General features: G+C 36.8%; 2 protein-coding genes across 7 annotated transcripts in view; one reads left to right on the forward strand and one right to left on the reverse strand.

The window, feature by feature from the left end:
* The window catches only part of REL (REL proto-oncogene, NF-kB subunit), a 28,787-nt gene extending 24,494 nt beyond the window's left edge, over positions 1-4,293 (forward strand). For both annotated transcript variants that reach the window (XM_029937424.1, XM_029937425.1), the window contains exons 7-10: positions 163-375; positions 1,426-1,494; positions 1,623-1,688; positions 2,875-4,293. In XM_029937424.1, the coding sequence (XP_029793284.1) occupies positions 163-375; positions 1,426-1,494; positions 1,623-1,688; positions 2,875-3,638 (1,112 nt within the window). In that variant the 3' untranslated portion in view covers positions 3,639-4,293. The remainder of the gene's footprint in view (positions 1-162; positions 376-1,425; positions 1,495-1,622; positions 1,689-2,874) is intronic.
* Positions 4,294-14,153: 9,860 nt separating this feature from the next.
* Positions 14,154-19,014, reverse strand: part of PUS10 (pseudouridine synthase 10) — a 75,102-nt gene continuing 70,241 nt past the window's right edge. For all 5 annotated transcript variants that reach the window (XM_029937427.1, XM_029937429.1, XM_029937428.1 and 2 more), the window contains 2 exons: positions 17,687-17,786; positions 14,154-15,658 (listed from right to left, as the gene is read on the reverse strand). In XM_029937427.1, the coding sequence (XP_029793287.1) occupies positions 15,620-15,658; positions 17,687-17,786 (139 nt within the window). In that variant the 3' untranslated portion in view covers positions 14,154-15,619. The remainder of the gene's footprint in view (positions 15,659-17,686; positions 17,787-19,014) is intronic.

Here is a 19,014-nt window from a genome sequence, read left to right on the forward strand (position 1 = left end):
GGTAGAGCGAGAAGAGCCCAATATGGGGATTGAATTCATGAACCATGAGATCTTGACCTAAGCTCAACTGACTGAGCGACCCAGGCACCCTCAATCTGTATTTTAGATTAATAGATGGATTTTGTTTTCCTGTTGCTATTTCTTTGCTTTTGTGTTCACTAGATGACATAGAAGTTCGGTTTGTGTTGAACGATTGGGAAGCAAAAGGTATCTTTTCACAAGCTGATGTTCACCGTCAAGTAGCCATTGTTTTTAAGACCCCACCGTATTGCAGAGATATAACAGAACCAGTAACAGTAAAAATGCAGTTGCGGAGACCTTCTGACCAGGAAGTTAGTGAATCTATGGATTTCAGATATCTGCCAGATGAGAAAGGTATGACTTCTTGGTGGTAACGTTTTATAGATTTCTTTCATTTTTTTTTAAATGTTTACTTATTTTTAAGTAAAATAAGAGAGCACGAGCGTGCAGGTTTGAGTGGAGGAGAGGCAGAGAGGTTTCAGAAGATCCAAAGTGGGCTCCACACTGACAGCACAGAGCCCAAAGTGGGGCTCAAACTCACGAACTGTGAGATCATGACTTGAGCTGAAAATGGACACTTAAATGACTGAGCTACCCAGTCACCCCAATATATATTTCTTAAGGTTCTCCTCATAACATTCTCTTATTAGATATATTTGAATACAGTTATGTTTATTCATGACTTACATTTTATTTCCTGAAAGTGTTCAGCTCATGTTTTACCGATTGATCTTTATGCTCTTTGCATCTCTTTCTTTAGAAAGGAGTCTGGAATAGTTTCAAAGTATCTGAACTGTTCATCAAAATTTATCTTATATTTGAGGTTCTGCTTTTGTCCTTATTGTGCCCTTTTTATAGATGGAAAACTTCCCACTCAGAGATTGGTCTCCATTTTGGTTTACTCCTTAATCTGCCCTTATTGTGTTAGTTGACATTGTTGACTTACAGGTGTTATAAGAAAACAAGATGAATATTATACCTTTACTGCTGACTTGGGACACATTCTGGAACACTTACTTTTTTTTATTTTTATTTTTATTAAAAAAATTTTTTTATGCTTTTTATTTATTTTTGAGAAACAGAGAGAGACAGTGTGAGCAGGGGAGGGTCAGAGAGAGAGGGAGATACAGAATCTGAAGCAGGTTCCAGGCTCTGAGCTAGCTGTCAGCACAGCCTGATGCGGGGCTTGAACCCACAAACTGTGAGATCATGACCTGAGCCGAAGCCAGATGCTTAAGTGACTGAGCCACCCAGGTGCCTCTCTGCAACACTTACTAAATCCATATTATATATACTTGTTTAGAGCATTTTCTGTATGGGAATAAAACACCTGTTTAGTTGTTGAAGGAGAAACAACATAATCCTATGATGATTCACATACTTCCCTGCTTTCTTTTTAACCAGATACTTATGGCAATAAAGCAAAGAAACAAAAAACAACTCTACTTTTCCAGAAACTGTGGCAAGATTGTGGTAAGAGTATTTTGGGTTGATTTGTATTTAAATAGTTTTGAGGATTTTTACTTTATTCCATTTTCCAAATTTTAACTGATGTTATTTTTAAAATTGCATTTAATAATGAAAAAACTTTATCACCACAGTTAATTTTCCTGAAAGACCTAGACATGGTCTAGGATCAACTGGAGAAGGAAGATTCATCAAAAAAGGTATTTTATCCCCTGTAGACTCTTCCTTATGGTCAAAAGACCAGGGCTTTGCACAATATATTGGAATTTCATTCTAAAGAATGAAAACTGCTTCTTTGCTGTTTTCCATTCCCGCAAATTTTTTCATGCTTTGAATATTAAATGAATTGATCTCAGTTCAAGTTCCTATTGGAAACTATGATTATGTTTTTGGGATTCATTGTTTGAGAAATTACATTTGTTCATATGGTGATAATTTCTCTTAATTTGTGTCATAGAAGAAGTGGTTTGGATCTGGCCAGTCACTTATCTTTAAAAATAAAGTTTTACTGGAACACAGCCATGCTCGTTTGATGACATATTGTTTGTGGCTGCTTTTTTTGCACCATAGTGGCAGAATTGAATAGTTCCAACAGAGGCTCTATGGCCCACAGAGGCTAAAAATTTGGCTTTTTATAGAAAATAAGTTGTGAACCTCTGGTTTAGATCATTCAGCCAGGGTTATTTAACGAGAAGTCATTTGTTTCCCCTCAACGTTCTTAAATCAGTGCTTTTTCCTAGTTTAGTATGTACAGCAGTCACACACTATATAAACGAGTACAGACTCCTTAATTTCTTTCTGACTGGGAATTTTGTGGTACCTTAGAGTTCTCGCTTAATATATCTTAGCAAGTTACGTGGATTTTTTAGTCATCCCTCATGAGCATTTTCTCCTAAAAATAGTGAATATGAAGTGGTTTTGGCGATTTAGATTCCTATTACCTGAAATTCTGATTTTTTTTAAATGCTTTATTTTTTAAAGTAAACTCTATGCCCAATGTTGGGGCTTGAACTCACAATCCTGAGATAGAGTCACACGTTCTACTGACTGAGCCAGCTGGGGAGCCCTAAAATTCTGGAATTTATTTTTCACGTTTCAAAAATACCTTTCTAGGGCCTCAGAAGCTAGATTTTCATATTTAACTGGAGTGAAGTTAACTATGCCAAAATAACTTACAAAATGAAAGGTATTTGTAAAGTAGTAAGTGTTACAGAGTGCAGCCTTAGGCTCATGTAATAATTTTAGTGCAATTTAATATTTTTATCTAAACTGTTAACATCAGTTTCCTTGAAATTTTTATTAGTGTGTTTATGCAATTTTAATTTAGATATAATATTTTTTATACTTTTATTGCAGTTTTGTAAAAATATATTTTCCTTCCCACAGAATCAAACTTTTCTCATGGTGCAGTTTTGACAGATATGCCCAGGACCTCAGGTATTTCAAGTCAAGCAGATTCTTACTTCTCCTCGTCTGTGTCCATCTCAAGTACGTTGTCACATCATACTTCCACTCTGCCTGCAATGGTGTCTCAGCCTTCAAGCTGGTCTTCAGGGGCCCACCCCACCTCACACTCAGTCAATTCAAATCCACTGAGTAGTTTTTCAACAGGGACACTTTCCTCTAATTCACAAGGTATCTCATCGTATCTGGAAATGCCTCTTGTGAGTGATTTGAATGCCTCTAACGCTTGCATTTATAACAATACTAATGACATAGGCAGAATGGAAGCATCATCCATGTCATCCGCTGATTTATATGGTATTTCTGATGCCAACATGCTACCGAATTGCCCTGTGAATATGAATGACAACATGAGGGAGTCTGATAATCCAAGACTTGTGAGCATGAATCTTGAAAACCCCTCATGTAATTCAGTGTTAGACCCGAGAGACTTGAGACAGCTCCATCAGATGTCCTCTTCCAGTATGTCAGCAGGCGCCGGTTCCAGTACTGCTGCTTTTGTTTCACAGTCCGAGGCGTTTGAGGGATCTGACTTCAGTTGTACAGATAACAGTATGATAAATGAGTCAGGGCCATCAAACGGTACTAATCCAAACAGTCATGGCTTTGTTCATAGTCAGTATTCGGGTATTGGCGCTATGCAGAATGAGCAATTGAGCGACTCCTTTGCGTTTGAATATTTTTAAGGTAACCTGTGCAATTTAAATGGTTACTGAAGATTTAAATCCTTTGAAATGTTTGTAACCATTTTGATGTTACCTATATAGATACAGTATTTTATATTTCTCTAACTGAGACTATAACATAGGGTTTTGTTTTGTTTTGTTTTTCATTTAAGAGATGCCAGTTCAAAACTTTTTTATCAGAGAGAAGTATAAAGCTTTGGGTATGTAGGGCATTCCTCTAACAGGCAGTCTTGGCTGTGGAGCTCCTTGTTTAGCTGGCAGAGAATTTGTCAGGATATAATGAAAGATGAATCTTCAGTGCTGAAGCTACAGCTTGGAAGAGAGGGATGAACTCATTTCCTAACCTCAGGAAGAGGAGGAAGAAATGCAGCATTTACAGAAAGAAGACTTCTGCTTCAGTAGATAAATCCACAGACTGCACTCTAGGCTCGGAGGCCCCGTAGAATCTGACATCCACTGAAGGTTTATTAAACTAGCACATACTTCAGCATAGGTTAAATCATTATTTGACCATAAGAAGTGTATAATGAATTTGTGACATGTTAAATATTGAGTAAAACCAATAATCCCTCCCCCACACACACACACACACAACTTTGGGTATACTGAATATAAAGCTAGAAAGTACCATAAAAGGAAAATCTGGAATAGAAATTTAAAAGGGTCTTACTGTTTTTTCTTTTGAAACATGTGACTGATACTGTGTGCTACCCCATTTCCCCAGGACAGAATGAGGAGAAGGTGAGAGCATGGCTCTGGTTTTTCCAAATATACTTTTTTACACTTCTTTTATATTGTATTAATGTATTCTTAGGTAAATGAATTAACTGATATTTGCTTTTAAGCAAATTTAAGGTAAAACCTGTAATGACTATGTCATTGGAAAAATGAATTACTTATTATTTTTGAGACCCATGGGCCAAGGTGACCCCTAAGGGGTTTTCTGAAGTTTCTTAATTTTTTTTTTTTAAGAGAGAGAGAGAATGAGTGTGAACTGGGGAAAGGGGCAGAAAGAACGAGAGAATCTTAAGCAGGCTCCACACTCATTGTGGAGTCCGATGCAGGGGTCAGTCCCATGACCCTGGCAGGGACTCATGACCTGAGCTGAAATCAAGAGTTGGGATGTTTAAACTGACTAAGCCACCCAGGTGCCCCTGGGTTTCTTAGATTTATATGTAAATTAAAAATCTTTAAAAATTTAACTTGGACAGAAGAGAGTTAAAGTGATTTTTCAGGGTAAGGGAAGTTCTCTACATTTTCAACTTAAATCCCTACCTTTAGAATTGCTTGTGACTTTAGCTTTATATCCATGTGTTTAAGGTGAAGAAGTTTCCTTAGACCTCTCTTCTTTCTTATGTTTCCTGACTATGATCTCATCCAATTTCATGCTCTCTTCCTAAATTTTACCCTTAGACCTATCCCCTGACCTCCAAACTTGGAGCTTACATATGTATGTAAAACTGCTTGACATCTCTACTTAGAACCTAATTAAAGCTCAGGCTCAACCAAAACTGAGTTCTTGATCTTCCCTCCCAGACTTTCTTCTCCTTCAGTCTTCCCCAACTTAGTAATGGCAATGCCATGCTCCTAAAGTTGGTCAGGTCCAAAACTATGGAGTTACCCTCCATTCTTTATCTCCAAATCCAACCCATCAGCAAATCTGGTAGGCCCTGCCTTCAGAATATATCCAGAGCTCACCACCTCTTTTGACCTCTACTATCAGCTTCCTGTTCTGAGCCACTATCACATCCTCTCTTGCCTACATTGAAGCTTATAGCCTCCAAAAATGCTCTTACATCTTTGTGTTCCTACTGCCTATTCTCCCAAAAGTAGCCAGAATAATTTTTAAAACAAGTCAAATTGTAGCATTCATCTGTTCAGATCATCCAGTGGCTCCCTACTCTCACAAAGAGTAAAGACCAAAGTCATTAAAAATTAGCCCCCACTCCCTCTCCTGTCTCATCTCTTACCATTCTCTTTTCCTCATTCAGCTCCAGGCACTTGGAGCCTCTCTTCAAAAACACCAAGTATACTGGTGCCTCACACTCTTTGTATTTGGTGTCTTCTCTGCTTTGACTGTCTTTCTCTCAGATACATGCATAGCTCACTTATTAACATCCTTCACTTAACTGTTGAGATCCACTCAACTGTTACTGATCAAGGTCTTACTGAACAATCTACACATCAACACCCCATGTCCCCTCTCCCTTATATTGGTCTATAGCACTTATTGGGATCTGACTTTACTAAGCATTTGTTTATTGAATCCCCAGTTTGTAGAACAGGGTCTGCTTCCTATTAAGCACCCAGTGAATATTTCAAAGTACTACTAATAGAACTTTGTTTTTTGAAGGACCAGCTCTAATTATTAGGTGCTTATGATTTTTATAATTCTGTTTAATGTGACATTGGGTTTATGTCAGAATCATGTACCTTCAGGTCACAGATTAATACTGGTAATCCAAATTATTTGAAAGCAATCTCAGTGGCAAAATGATGGTAGAATTTAGGTAGTAATAGTAGTTGTGATGGAATTTTCATGATGCTAAGTAAATAGCTTGTCAAAGACTAGTCTATTTTACAACCAGAACCTCCCATAAATATTGAGTATGTTCTCAGCAGAAACAGTGTATCATTTCACTTCTATAGCGTCCAAGCAAACCAGTAAGTTTGTTGGAACAATCAAAATGAAAAATGTGTGGGTGTCCTGTAAATAAAAATTCTGAGTTGAATGATACTGGGAAATGGGAAAGAGAGTAAGATAAGACTTGAGGTCAGGATAGTTTAGGAAGCAGAAGAAAAAAATTAAACACACTTAAGTACCATTAATATTTCTCAGAAATGTGATTTCAAGTCAAGACATTTGTTAAAAAACCATAAGCATATAACATACTTTAGAAGAACTTACCAGTAAGAAAGAAAAACTTGGAGGACATAATTTCTTTTCCGTTCAAAATACGAACTATCTCCAGGTAGTGGTTCATAGGTGGTGAGGGTTTTTTAAAATACAGAATCCTATAATTTTATATTAATCAGAACTGGTGAGCTTAAATACAGACTGTTAGACTATCTAAGTGGATTGTTTTTCATTAAATAAGCCATTGACTTGTTTTGTAGGTTTGGTTGTTTTTTGTTTGTTGTTTTTTTCTCTGTGTAAGCTACATTAAGGTACTGCTACATCTGTGTTTAGAGTATTCCCAATGGATTTCTCATTTTTCAGGTGCTATTATTTACTGATCGTAGAATTTATTTTATAATTTAAGAAGAATTTGGGAGTCTGCTTCTCCTCTATCTCTAAATGTATTTATGCTCTCACACTTAGTTTCTAAGGAACGAGTGCCCTTCTGCCTTTCTAAATAAACTCTACTTGGACCCTGGACCCCCCCCCCCCCAATCTTGTTTTTATGTCCTCACATCACCATTTATTGCCGGTTTTCTTTGTACAAATGTGGTAACTGTCTTTAGTCTGAAAAGAAAGCAAACAAAAATCTTTCCTACCAACTTCACGTTCTTTCCTTCATATCCGGACTTGGGAAATGCTTTCAGCCTCCATTTCCTCAGCTCCCAGTCACTCTTTGGCTTATTAATCTTTCACTTCCTACTGTTTTCTTACAATATTCTGGGGGAAGGGCCAGAGGCACTCTCCTTGTCAAATCAGTCCTCACTCTGCCTGACCTATTCATAACCTTCTTCCCTGTTGGCCACTCCCTCCTTGGATGCTCCTCCCAGGCTTCTGTGGTAGGTAAGATTCCTCTCTGAGGGTGACATTTTTTCCAGAGTCTCATCTCCAGCCCACATTTGGTGCTATTTTTTCCCTCTGGGTGGCCTCATCAATGCCCACAGTTTCAGCTTTCTCTCATGCTACCCACACTTGCCTTTATAAACTGGTTCCCCTTTGGATTCTCTACTTTAATTAATGGGATTGCCATTTACCCTCCCACCCAGAATAGTTATTAGGAACTTCAAAGTCACATTTTATTCCTTTTCTCCCTTACACTCATTAGGATGCCAGCTATTTTGCTACTGTGCTGAAGTCCTCTTTTGAGCCTACAATGAAGAACCTGTAATACTTGCGGAAAGTGTTACCATAGCAACCTATATTGATGTCACAAGCTCAGGCTTCTGACTTCATTGCATAATGCAGTAGTAACTGGATTTGCAGCAGAAACCCCCTGCTAAAGAACAAGTACCTTGATTCACAGCAAAGAGGACAAAGGAAAACAGCAAGTTATAGGGAATTGAAAGAAACAAATTACTAATGCCTTGTAGTAGGTGATTAGCTAGCTCACAAAGATAAAGAGAACATTTTGAAGTAAAAAAGCATAAAGGGACAACCAGATGGCTCAGTTACCCGTGTGCACCTGGCTGGCTCAGCAGGTCCGGTGGCATCTGGCTCAGGTCATGATGTCATGGGTTGGTGAGTTTGAACCCTGTGTCAGTCTCCACACTGACAGTGCAGAGCCTGCTCGCACTTCTCTCTGCCCCTCCACCGTGCAGACTCTCTCAAAACAAATAAATACACTTTTTTTTAAAAAAGCATATAGCTAGGGTTTTTTATTTTTTAAAATAGTCATGGGTAAAGGATATGATTGATGTCCTAATCTTCATTTTCATAAAAATATGGAGAACTATTACATAAATGTGTCCTGTTATATAGCTCTATTTAAACATGTTTTTATATGTTTCAGAGTGGAAAAGTGAAAGCTTATATCTGTTAATGAGTATGATGCTTCTCATGTTTATACTGGGTACATTAAACCATTAAGTGTTTATTTTAACCATGCAGATGATACCCTTTTTTAAGACGGGCCTAATTTTTCCACTGGAACCTACAACCTGTTCATTATATCTAGATTTTTACTATATAGTAAATTACAGAATCGAGCTTGTTTTGGAATCTGAAAAGGCATTTACACTAATAAAGTTCCTCACCAGAAACTAAGCAAAACATACCCTTCAAGGCTGGGCTTCTCGAAGCTTCGTCCTTCCCCACTTGCGGTGCAGCTCTGCGAGCACCGGCCGCCGAGCTCCTTCACTCGGGGACAGTACTTTAAGGCTTGTCTCATTCGTTTTTTGGACTCCATCACTTAGCACCATCCATGGCATTGTTGGTGCTGAATAAATGGTAGCTATTTATTAAAGAAGGGTAAAACTGACAGAGGATTATAAAAATGTGGACAGGGCGCCTGGGTGGCCCAGTCGGTTAAGCCTCCGACTTCGGCTCAGGTCAGATCTCAGGTTTGTGGGTTCAAGCCCCACGTCGGGCTCTGTGCTAACAGCTAGCTCAGAACCTGGAGCCTGTTTCCGGTTCTGTGTCTCCTTCTCTCTCTGCGCCTCCCCCTGGCATGCTCTGTCTGTCTCTGTATCAAAAATAAATAAAAAAAACATTTAAAAAATAAATAAATAAAATAAAATAAAAATGTGGACAAGGATATGATTTTTAAAGGGAAAGGTACTTAAGCTGGCAGAAAAAGCAGTGATGCCAAGATTACCCAGCTTGTGAAATAATTTCCCCTCTGCCTCCTATACTGTCAACTGTATTAGGTAGAAATTTTAATAGTTAGGAGGATTGTTTCACATCTCTGACCTTGCTTCTTTTCTCTGCTGTATGTGGCAGTTTTAATCTTCTCCTTCTATGCATTTCTTCAACACTGTACCCTTGCACAGACACTCCAGTATTAATGTAATAAATCACATAGCACATTTTTAAAAGTTAATTTATTTGGTGGCGGGCGGGGAGGGGCAGGGAGAGAGGGAGAGAGAATCCCAAGTAGGCTCCACGCTTAAACTCATGAATCATTAGATCATCACCTGAGACAAAATCAGGAGTCAGATGCTTAACCGACCAAGCCACCCAGATGCCCCTATTCCCACATAGCACATTTTTGTATGTCTAATGTGCAAAGCACAATGTTGGGTGCTAGAAAATGAAAACGGGTGACAGCTAAAACTCCTGCTCTCACGGATGTCACTCTTTCTTTTAAGAGCTAAAGTACTCTGCAAAGTGCAGAAAGTTGGACTAGTTTTAAGTGTACAGCTTGATGAATTTATACATAAGTAAACAATCATTTCCAGCACCCCGGAAGTTTCCTCCATGCCTTTGCCAATGTATAGTGGTCTCAAAACCAGTATTCTTACTTTTGTCATCACAACCTACTGTCTGTCTATCATAATGCCTTTTAAGTTGGTAACTGAGTTTCTCTAAATGCTGGGTTGTTTTTAACCTAATGTTTCAGAAAAAAATTTGTCCATGTTGAAAGAGTTGGAATTGCTGATCTAGGCTGCCCAGTCACGTCAAATACTTTGTTATATAATAAGTTTATATATTGGGGGATTAAAGGAATTGCCATATGATGTTAAATAGCATGGGGGAAATGGAAACGGATTTTTTTTGTCAGAACCTAAGTTTGAATCTTCAGCTCTGCAACTTACATGTTAGGTAGTATTTAACAAATCATGTCTTCTGTGGGCCTCTCTTCAGATATAAAATGCATATAGTATCCTGCTTACCTACCTCACAAGATGTGTTTTATAAAATAAAATCATGCATAATTTAAGTAATGCTAATGAAATATTAATAAACCAACATCTGTGTGTATTCTGTGGGCCTGAGTAATCTCTAAATCCAAACACTCCTTCTGTCTAATAATATGGCAGAGTAAGAAAAATCACTGAGGAGGTTCCTTAGTAGGAACCCCAAGATAGGATTCTCTTTAGAGTGGCTATCTGTTTTGCCCAGATCTGGAGGCTTTTCATTTGGCCTTACTTTTTACAGAACAATTTTCTATTATATTCTATTATATAGCAAACATAAGGTTATTTCCAGTTCTGAAATTCTAGGACCCTTAATTTCTTTGCCAAAGTTGATTATGAGTTGGGAGTTGTGGCCCTCTCTTCCTAAAAGAGAGCCTCATCATAGCCAATGAAAGATTTCTGATCTTTTTTTTCTAGAGGTTGAATATAAAAAAGGCAAAATTAGTTTGCTTTTTGTAACACAAAGAATAAAAAATTCCATGCCATTTAACCTTTATAAGCCTAGGAGTGGGCAGCTAATGAGAGAAATGTATGGTTCTATGTCTGATTTTATGCCTTTGTGTAAGACTTAGTCAAATTTCTATTTTAATATATCATAGCAGAATTTAAAGCACAAATTAAAATCATTGGATAAGATTGAATCTCAAAAGTAATTGTAATTTTTTTAATGATAAGAAAAAACCATTATGTCCCCACTACTGTTCCTAATAAATAAAATGCAGATAAAAATTGTAAACGTTCATTTCTCCTAAAGATTTTCTAAATATTTTTCAATTCAAAATGTCTATATCTCTAGGATAAAATACCACTTGTTAGTAATTATCTATTTAAAGGGAGCAAAATTTATCATTTGTCACTTACAAACAGCTATGTGTGAACAGCAATACACAATAATTAGTAAATAATGGTGCTTCAATAAATTGAGTGTTCAGGGATATCAGCAGAGTAAACAAAATGTGTTTTTGATAAAAGTAAACATCTTGCCTGTTTTTCTTTATTAGCTAATCAAAACAGTATGGCTATAAATTATAGTAATAGAAAAGATGGAGTATTTGGGGACCCATTTATGGAATCTAATCTCAGGGGACTTCACTGGGAATATGGTGCAGACTAGATGAACCCTTTAGAATATCTTATGTTTTAAAAGAATGTACTTAAAAGGCTGCCTGGGTAACTCAGTCAGTTGAGCATCTGACTCTTCATTTTGGTTCTGGTAATGACCCCAGGGTCATGGGATCAAGCCCCGCGTCAAGCTCCATGTTGAGCATGAAGCCTGTTTAAGATTCTCTCTCCCTCTGCCCCTCCCCCACTTGAGCTTTCTTTCTCAAATAAAAACATAATAAAATGACTTTAAAAGAATGTACTTAAAAGTGCTGTTAACTAATGAATTACCCTTCTTAGGGACTAGAATAAATTTGAAGGCACTGTAAAAAGTGTTTTTTTCTAAGTTCTCAGGTATTCAGTTATTTATGTTAAATGTGACATCAAGATGTAATGATTTGTAAAATGTCAAAATGCGTTTTGTTGTACAGAATATTTTATTACCTTTGTAATATCTTTGTATACAGTGATTTTTTTCTTTCCTGTGGTAATAAATGGAAAAAACTCAAAAGTCTTAAAATTTTGTTGTGATTTGACTTTAAAACTATCGGTGAGATATTGGTATTTATAGCATCCTCCTTGGGAAAGGTAGTTTGGTTGCTTACAAACATTAGGCATTTTTATGGAAAGCTATAGCTCAATATACCTGCATACATAACTATTCTTTGAAATGATAATTTTTGTAGAGTACTAAAATGCATTTAAAAAATTTTTTTATTTTCTGCCTTCCTGACTTCTTTCCTGCCTCTCTCCCTTCCTGTATATTTCAGGACAAAAGTCATTCACTTATTTTGAGCAAGGTACAGGTAGGTACTTTGCCATAGGAGGCAAAGGTGGTGCCCTGGCATGGGATTGCTGGGTGGAGCCTAAGGAGGAGAGTTGAGGGTGGAAGAGAGGGGACTCTCCGGGATCTGGAATAAAGGATAGGAGATTGATTATTTAGGAGGGGGACTGACCTAGCAAGTAAGTAAACAAACAAGGCTAACGGAAGCTAGATTTCTATCCAGCAAAGGTACTACAAATATGAGAAAGGAGAAAAGTAGAGTAAGGTTGGAATTAAAAGTACTGGCATACAACTCCCAGTTTTCAGTATGTGTAAAGTAATGTGTATGTGTGTGTGTGTGTTCATTTGCATTTGTAAGTAACAAATTATAACCCATCACATAAAACAGGAAGCCACAAATCCGCAAGAAGGGAAAGTTCTACTTTTCAGCAGAATGCTAACCAATAAATGTAAAAGGAATGGTGGAATTAGAAAATCAGTATTTGACAAATCTTCAGTAAATGCTAAAAATAATAGATGAAAGTTCGATAGTCTCCTTATAAGATGCTCTTTAATCAAAGGGAAAAAAGAGTAACTATAAAAGTGGAGGAGCCTGGCTGACACTACCTTCACTAAGTGATTAAAATCCAGTCATCAGCAACTGCATGAATCAAAACTGTATGACACCTGATAAGATGCAAGAAGATACTATCTAATACAGCGCTCTAGCTAGATAGGTACAACCCGAGTCTAATAATAAGGAAGCATCAGGCAAACCCAAACTGAGGAGCAATCTACAAAATAACTTGACCTGAAATGTTCAAAAATAGTAAAGTAATAAAAGTCAAAGAAAGACAAACTGTTTCAGATTAGTAGAGACTAAGGAAACAGAACAGTTACGTGCAAAGCGTGATTCCTTGCCTGTGAAAGTCATCATTGGGACAACTGTTGAGACGTAAGTGAGGTCTGTGGTTTACATAGTCGTAATATCCATGTTAACTTCTGAGCTGACGGTTCTGTTGTGAAGAAGAATGTCCTTGTTTGTAGAAATTACACACTGAAGTATTTGGGGTGACAAGGTATCACTGGCTCAATGGTTCAGGGGAAAAAGGTTCTTTGTACTTTTCTTGCAACTTTCCTGTAAATTTGAAATTATTTCAAAATGAAAAAAATTAAATGAATATCAATTATAAAAGCAGAATTTTTTTTTTCCCATAATAAAGCGGCACCTAAGGGGCTCAGGCAGTTAAGTGTTGATTTCTGTGCAGGTCATAATCTCACAGTTCGTGAGTTTGAGCCCCATGTCAGGCTCTGTGCTAACAGTGCAGAGCCTGCTTGGGATTCTCTCTCCCTCTCTCTCTGCCCCCTCCTGTGTATACTTTTTCTCTCTCAAAATAAAAAAAACTTAACAGAAAAGGGCACCATTTCAAAAAATCCAAAAAGCTGTGTCAAAGTTCATTTTCTTTACATGGGCTTAATAATCAAGGATAAAGTTCCAAATGAAAAGATCAGTCTATGTAAAATGTTTCTCTCTTTGGAAAAGGAAATTTAACGTCTAAGATTATTTCATATAACTTGTTAATGTCGCCAGTTATCTCGGGAAGTTTTTTTTCCTTTTACTTTTCCAGGTATTTAGAGTTGTTTTTCCTAAACTAAATCACAGACTGTATTTGGAACAAAGAAATACTAAGAAGTACAATAGGCCCTTTCTCTAAGAGTTATTAAAGACTAAATTTAAACAAAGCTACGAGAGGTCACAAAACTAACTTAAAAATAATTTTAAAGAGGCAAAAGTGAAACTTTAGCACTCCCATTACTTAATGTCCCGGTTCTGCATAAAACAAAGACCTAACATTAATTTTTAACAACCTGTGTCTCATAATATATGAACATATGGAATAAAGTATAGATGGCTAATGTTTTTGCTTAAAACTGCATGTCACGAATAGATACTTAAGAAATAGAGATCTTCTTTTGAAGGAAGTTCTTAACTTTTTCATTTTGGAGATTCCACTAAATTCAAAGCTGAGCCAAAAAAAATATGCAACAGACTATCTCCCAAATCATTTAAATCTTTTGTAACAAAACGTCCCCAGTAATGGAGAAGCACTCACACGAAATTTCTTACCTGTTTATCAGAAGTTTATTTCCATTTTCCCTTTCTCATTTTCTGGCATTGAAAATAGTGAAAAAAGTTTTTGCTAGTATTCACATATGAAACTTATGTCAATTAAATAACTTTCCTGATTTCTAAAATGAATAATACATCTTGGTATCTATGAAGTATGTTTAATGAAGAGATGGAAAACAATAATCCAATACCATCCAAGTCACATGTGTTTTAAAATAAGCTCAGGTAGCTAATCAGGGTGACAAATTATACTTAAATTTCAAATTTTAATGAGATTGCTGAAATGTTCTCTTAATGACTCATCCATTTTCTTTAGGTTTGGATTATTTCTCCCTTCATAGTACCAACTTACTAACAAATGGTCACCATATGAGATCATATGAAATATATTTGGGCTATTTTTTTGGTAAGCTCCTTGATTTGGTATCTAAATTCCAAAAGTCATTTCTCATGGTTAGTGCATTTAGATGACATTCTCAGATGCCTCCCTTCACACAGTGGGTGCTCAATAACAAGGTTTATTAAGAAAGGACTTTAAAGACCAGTAAACTTCAGGTTAAGCCCCGAATAAGGAAGTAACTAACAATTTTAGACAAATCATTTAACTTTAATTCTTTGGTTTTTATATTTATAAAATGGAAATGATGAAATCCTATCCACTTGATGCATGTCTGAAATTGGATTATTTTCCAATTATTGAAGCACTCTGGAATAATATCAGATTGTTTAGCAATCTTAATTTTTCAAAATCTTATCCCTGGGTTTGAAATTACTGAAGGCACTTGTGTCTCCTTATTTGAAAGATTTATGGAAGTCACTTACCAGGGTATACCTCAATTCCTAAGGTTTCACTTTCCCTCCCCAAGAAATTCTTAGGTTGTCAAAATAGTAACTTGAAGTCATTAAGATTTGTGACAATTATACCAAAGAGTAATTCTGTTGGTAATAGCTTGCTTGAAGTTTACCAGGGAAAATATTAATAATATCAGATTTACATTTCATATCTTAGGATATTATATGATACTGTACTATATATAAATCTACATCTTTTATCAAGTTCATTTAACAAATTTAGAACATGATTTTGAAGGTGGTATGTCTTATGCAGGGAAATTGTGCTGAAATTATAGCTCTTCAGATTATCAGAATGTATCCTATTTGTGTATTTCTCTTAATGGAAAAATTAAGAGAATGTTTTCATTATTCATAGTTTGGCTATGGGGGTTGGAGAGGGAACAAGAAAAGTCATAAGACATCCTCAGAACATTTAACACAAAATAAACACATATATAGATCCTGAGATGTTACAACAAATTTTAAAGTATATAGATCAACATGATCCAAATGGTTTCCAAGACACTGTGATGGTGAGTAAGGAGCCATTTTACAGTGTATGCTGAATGGATGTCCACATCGTGCCGCGGAGGCCCCACTCTGTTCCAAGTTTGAAAGCTAGTCATCCAGAGCAGGGGGCCAGTCAACATCTACAGACTAGAAGGAAGAAAACAAGACATTAAAACATTACTGTTCCAGTAAGCATTTGCTGATAATGCTTATAAACTTAATAGTTTTAATATAACGCAGCAGAAGAAACTGCATTTGGAGCCATAATTCAACACTCTAAAATCCATCTGAGGCCTTGAGATTCTTGGGCATAAGGTCTGTTTCTGAATTCAAAGAGTATTTGGTTACCAGCTAGTTATTAATTGAACCTTTGAATGATAAGAGACTAGAGTACCTCTAAATTTTGTAAATGTTTTTTATGGGTAAAGTAGCAAACAAATTCAGGGAGCAAGACCAACCCTCCCTCAGAAGTCTCAGCAACTTTTACTCTTCAGATCATTTTCATTTTCCCATCATGCATTTAACAAATTCTCAAGCAGTTTCTATACACTTAATAGTGTTATTTGTAACCTAGCAACCAAATGAAAAATAAATGAATATGAAAGGGCACTAGAAGAGAATGGTCATTGGGTATCATTTCAGAATTTTTGCTTCTTGTAAAGTCAAATTTATCTCTATTCACCTGGTTTGGCTCTTGTAGAACAAAACCTTTATATGATAATGAAATTACAGTAGACACTATTTTTTCTCCACATACCCAGCGACATCCTAGGCTTTACAAGTATGAAATTGCACTTTGTCTTAACTATTTTAGAGGGCCTAATTTGAGAGAAAAGTTAAAAAAGTTCCACTGTACCCATGTCTTGTTTTGGGTGGTTTTTTTTTTTTTTTTGAGACTTAAAGTTTAAAACCCATTATGACTTACCAGAAATGATTTTTTAAAAATTAACCTATGAGTTACTACTAGAATCAGAAAAATTGTCTATTTTTTAGAAATTCCAGGATATTTTGATTGTTTCAGAGCACAGCCATGTACGTAACCCCCCGTATAGGTTACTTGTGGGTGGTTTCTCATGCCTCAAAACTAAACATTCCACACCACGATCCTGTGTGTTAAAAGCAGGAGAGGTTTAAAAAGCTCTCTGGGTGACTCCAATGGACAAACAGGGACGAGGGACACGGGCCTGTGACCCTGAGATTCCTAAGCTGTTCTAAGAATTTTCAAAGAAGAGGAATGCAGTTGAGATTTTCTTTAACAAAGGTTGTCATCCTAAAGTAAGTCTCACAAGAAGGCTCCCCGTAGCCTTGAAGGTGCTGTCACCAGCTGTACTGAAGGGGCTGTAGAAAATCTAACCTGAAAGCACCGAAGAACACTGCCAGTAAGGCAATAATGCTCCAGTGATCATGTGATTATCATAGCTGTTTTCACAGCAGGCAATTATACCCACTTCTTTTGATAACATTAATCCCAGGTGCAAAATGCTAGTCTCCTAAAATTGTTTTTGCTGGGAGGTGTGTTGGGAGAGGGACCCCTTTCCTCACCAGGTATTTGTCAAGGACACAACTTGTGACTCTGTACCTACTGATGCTTAAATGAGAAAAAATATTTATGGAGAATTGCCTGAAAGACCTATTCATGCCACTCTTCTAAATACTTAAGAATTTAACCTTGTTCCAATTCAGATGATAAGAGCAGAGATTTTGTACCACATCATAGGAGACCCTTACAGAACTGCTTTTATTAATAATCGTTGGCTCATGCCATTTTCTATCTCTGTCCTGAATGTATTATTCTGAGCAGTCTGCCCTAAATTTTGTTTGAAACAAAACATGTATGAGAATGAACTCTCTAGAGTCCAAAGGACATAAGAAGGGCTCTTAAGCTTCATTTCCTTGCTCTGTTTAAGGGTTTAAGATCTCATGCCACATGTAAAGCAAGTACATTAGCTATATATTTGCAAGGATCATAAATGAAATCTTGTATTTTGTAAAAAGATAAAAGTTCCAAAGAGTTCCTCCCTGGAATACAATGCTACTTTGAGATTTTGACCATTTTCAAATACCTATTAAGGTGAATAGAGACAGATTACCTGTGTGGCTTAATGCCCCCCCAAAAAGCAAAACCTTGGTTGAATTCAATGCACCAACAGGCATTTCCACAATAAAAGGATTTACCTCAACATCCAGCTCAAGAATGTCTGCAGTCATATTCATTAGAGAGCCAATGTTCGGCTTGGTTCTCCCAAAGTCTCCATGTACAAACTCTTTGATGTAGCTGGGATTTGTTTAAGGAAACAATGGAGATAGCTATGCAGCACCAACTGTTTGGTGAGACTTGATAGGTGAAAGGGAAATGACAGACAAAAGCAGAAATGTTACAAGGGAGAGGTTATTTCCGAGCTGTGACCAGTGATGTGTGTCTTAGAAAATAAGCTCTGGCAAACTAGTTCCCACCAGCCTAGCAGCCAACAGCAGGACTTGGCACTAAGTGTCATGACTTTCTTTTTTCTTTAGGTCATCTCCAAGTACCAGAGTTTAGCTCTGGAATTTTATTTTTAATTTTAAGTAATCTCTACACTCAGTGTGGAGCTTGAACCCACAACCCAAGGTGAAGAGTTGCACACTTCACTGACTGAGCTGGCCAGGTGACCCTGGATGTGATTTTTTTTTAAGTTTATGTATTTATTTTGAGAGAGAGTGTGTACATGTGCATGCACGCGAGCAGGGGCAGGGACAAAGAGAGAGGTGAGAGAGAATCCCCAGCAGGCTCTGCGCTGTCAGCCCAAGCCCGGGTGGGGCTTACAACTCACAAACTGAGCCAAAATCAACACTTAACCGACTGAGCCACTCAGGCGCCCTGGATATGGATTTTTAAAATTAGCTGTAGTTCAATGCTAAATAAACAAAACAAAACCTTAGCTATTTTTCTCTTTGCCACAAATTCCATTTTGTTATCTTTTTGGTCCCATTTTTCAATAATGTTTGCTGGCATCTGCCAGACGATAAGTTTCCACAGTGTCATACACAGTGACCTCAATGACGGCTTTCCTGGTAATGTGATCCAGGGACACAATAGGAGTAGGATGGGAGGGACAATGAGAATATTAATTTAGTCTTGATAAAGGCCCTTCAGAAGGATTATTAAAGGACCTGAGTTCTTGTTTGTAACTCTTGCATGGTTAACAAGAGAATTACATTTTTTTTTTTAAGGGGCAATATTGTGTTTCCCTCATAGGTCTTCAGATCAGAATTACTTATTAATATTACATTAATATTCCTTACACAGGACTCTACTATAGCCTTGATAATATTTATCTGAAAGATAATTTTTCTAGCATTCAGTAAAAACTCATTCAGCATTATGTTTTGTTTTATAAATCAGCACTAGTATAAAAATATAATTTGAATAGGAAAAGTAAGTTTATTATTAGATGATAAATAAAGCACTTCCACCATTAACATACTGATATGATGTCCTCCTCACTTTCTGAAAGTTTATGCAC

The sequence above is a fragment of the Suricata suricatta genome, chromosome 4 (assembly GCF_006229205.1).
Source record: "Suricata suricatta isolate VVHF042 chromosome 4, meerkat_22Aug2017_6uvM2_HiC, whole genome shotgun sequence".
Classification (NCBI taxonomy): domain Eukaryota; kingdom Metazoa; phylum Chordata; class Mammalia; order Carnivora; family Herpestidae; genus Suricata; species Suricata suricatta.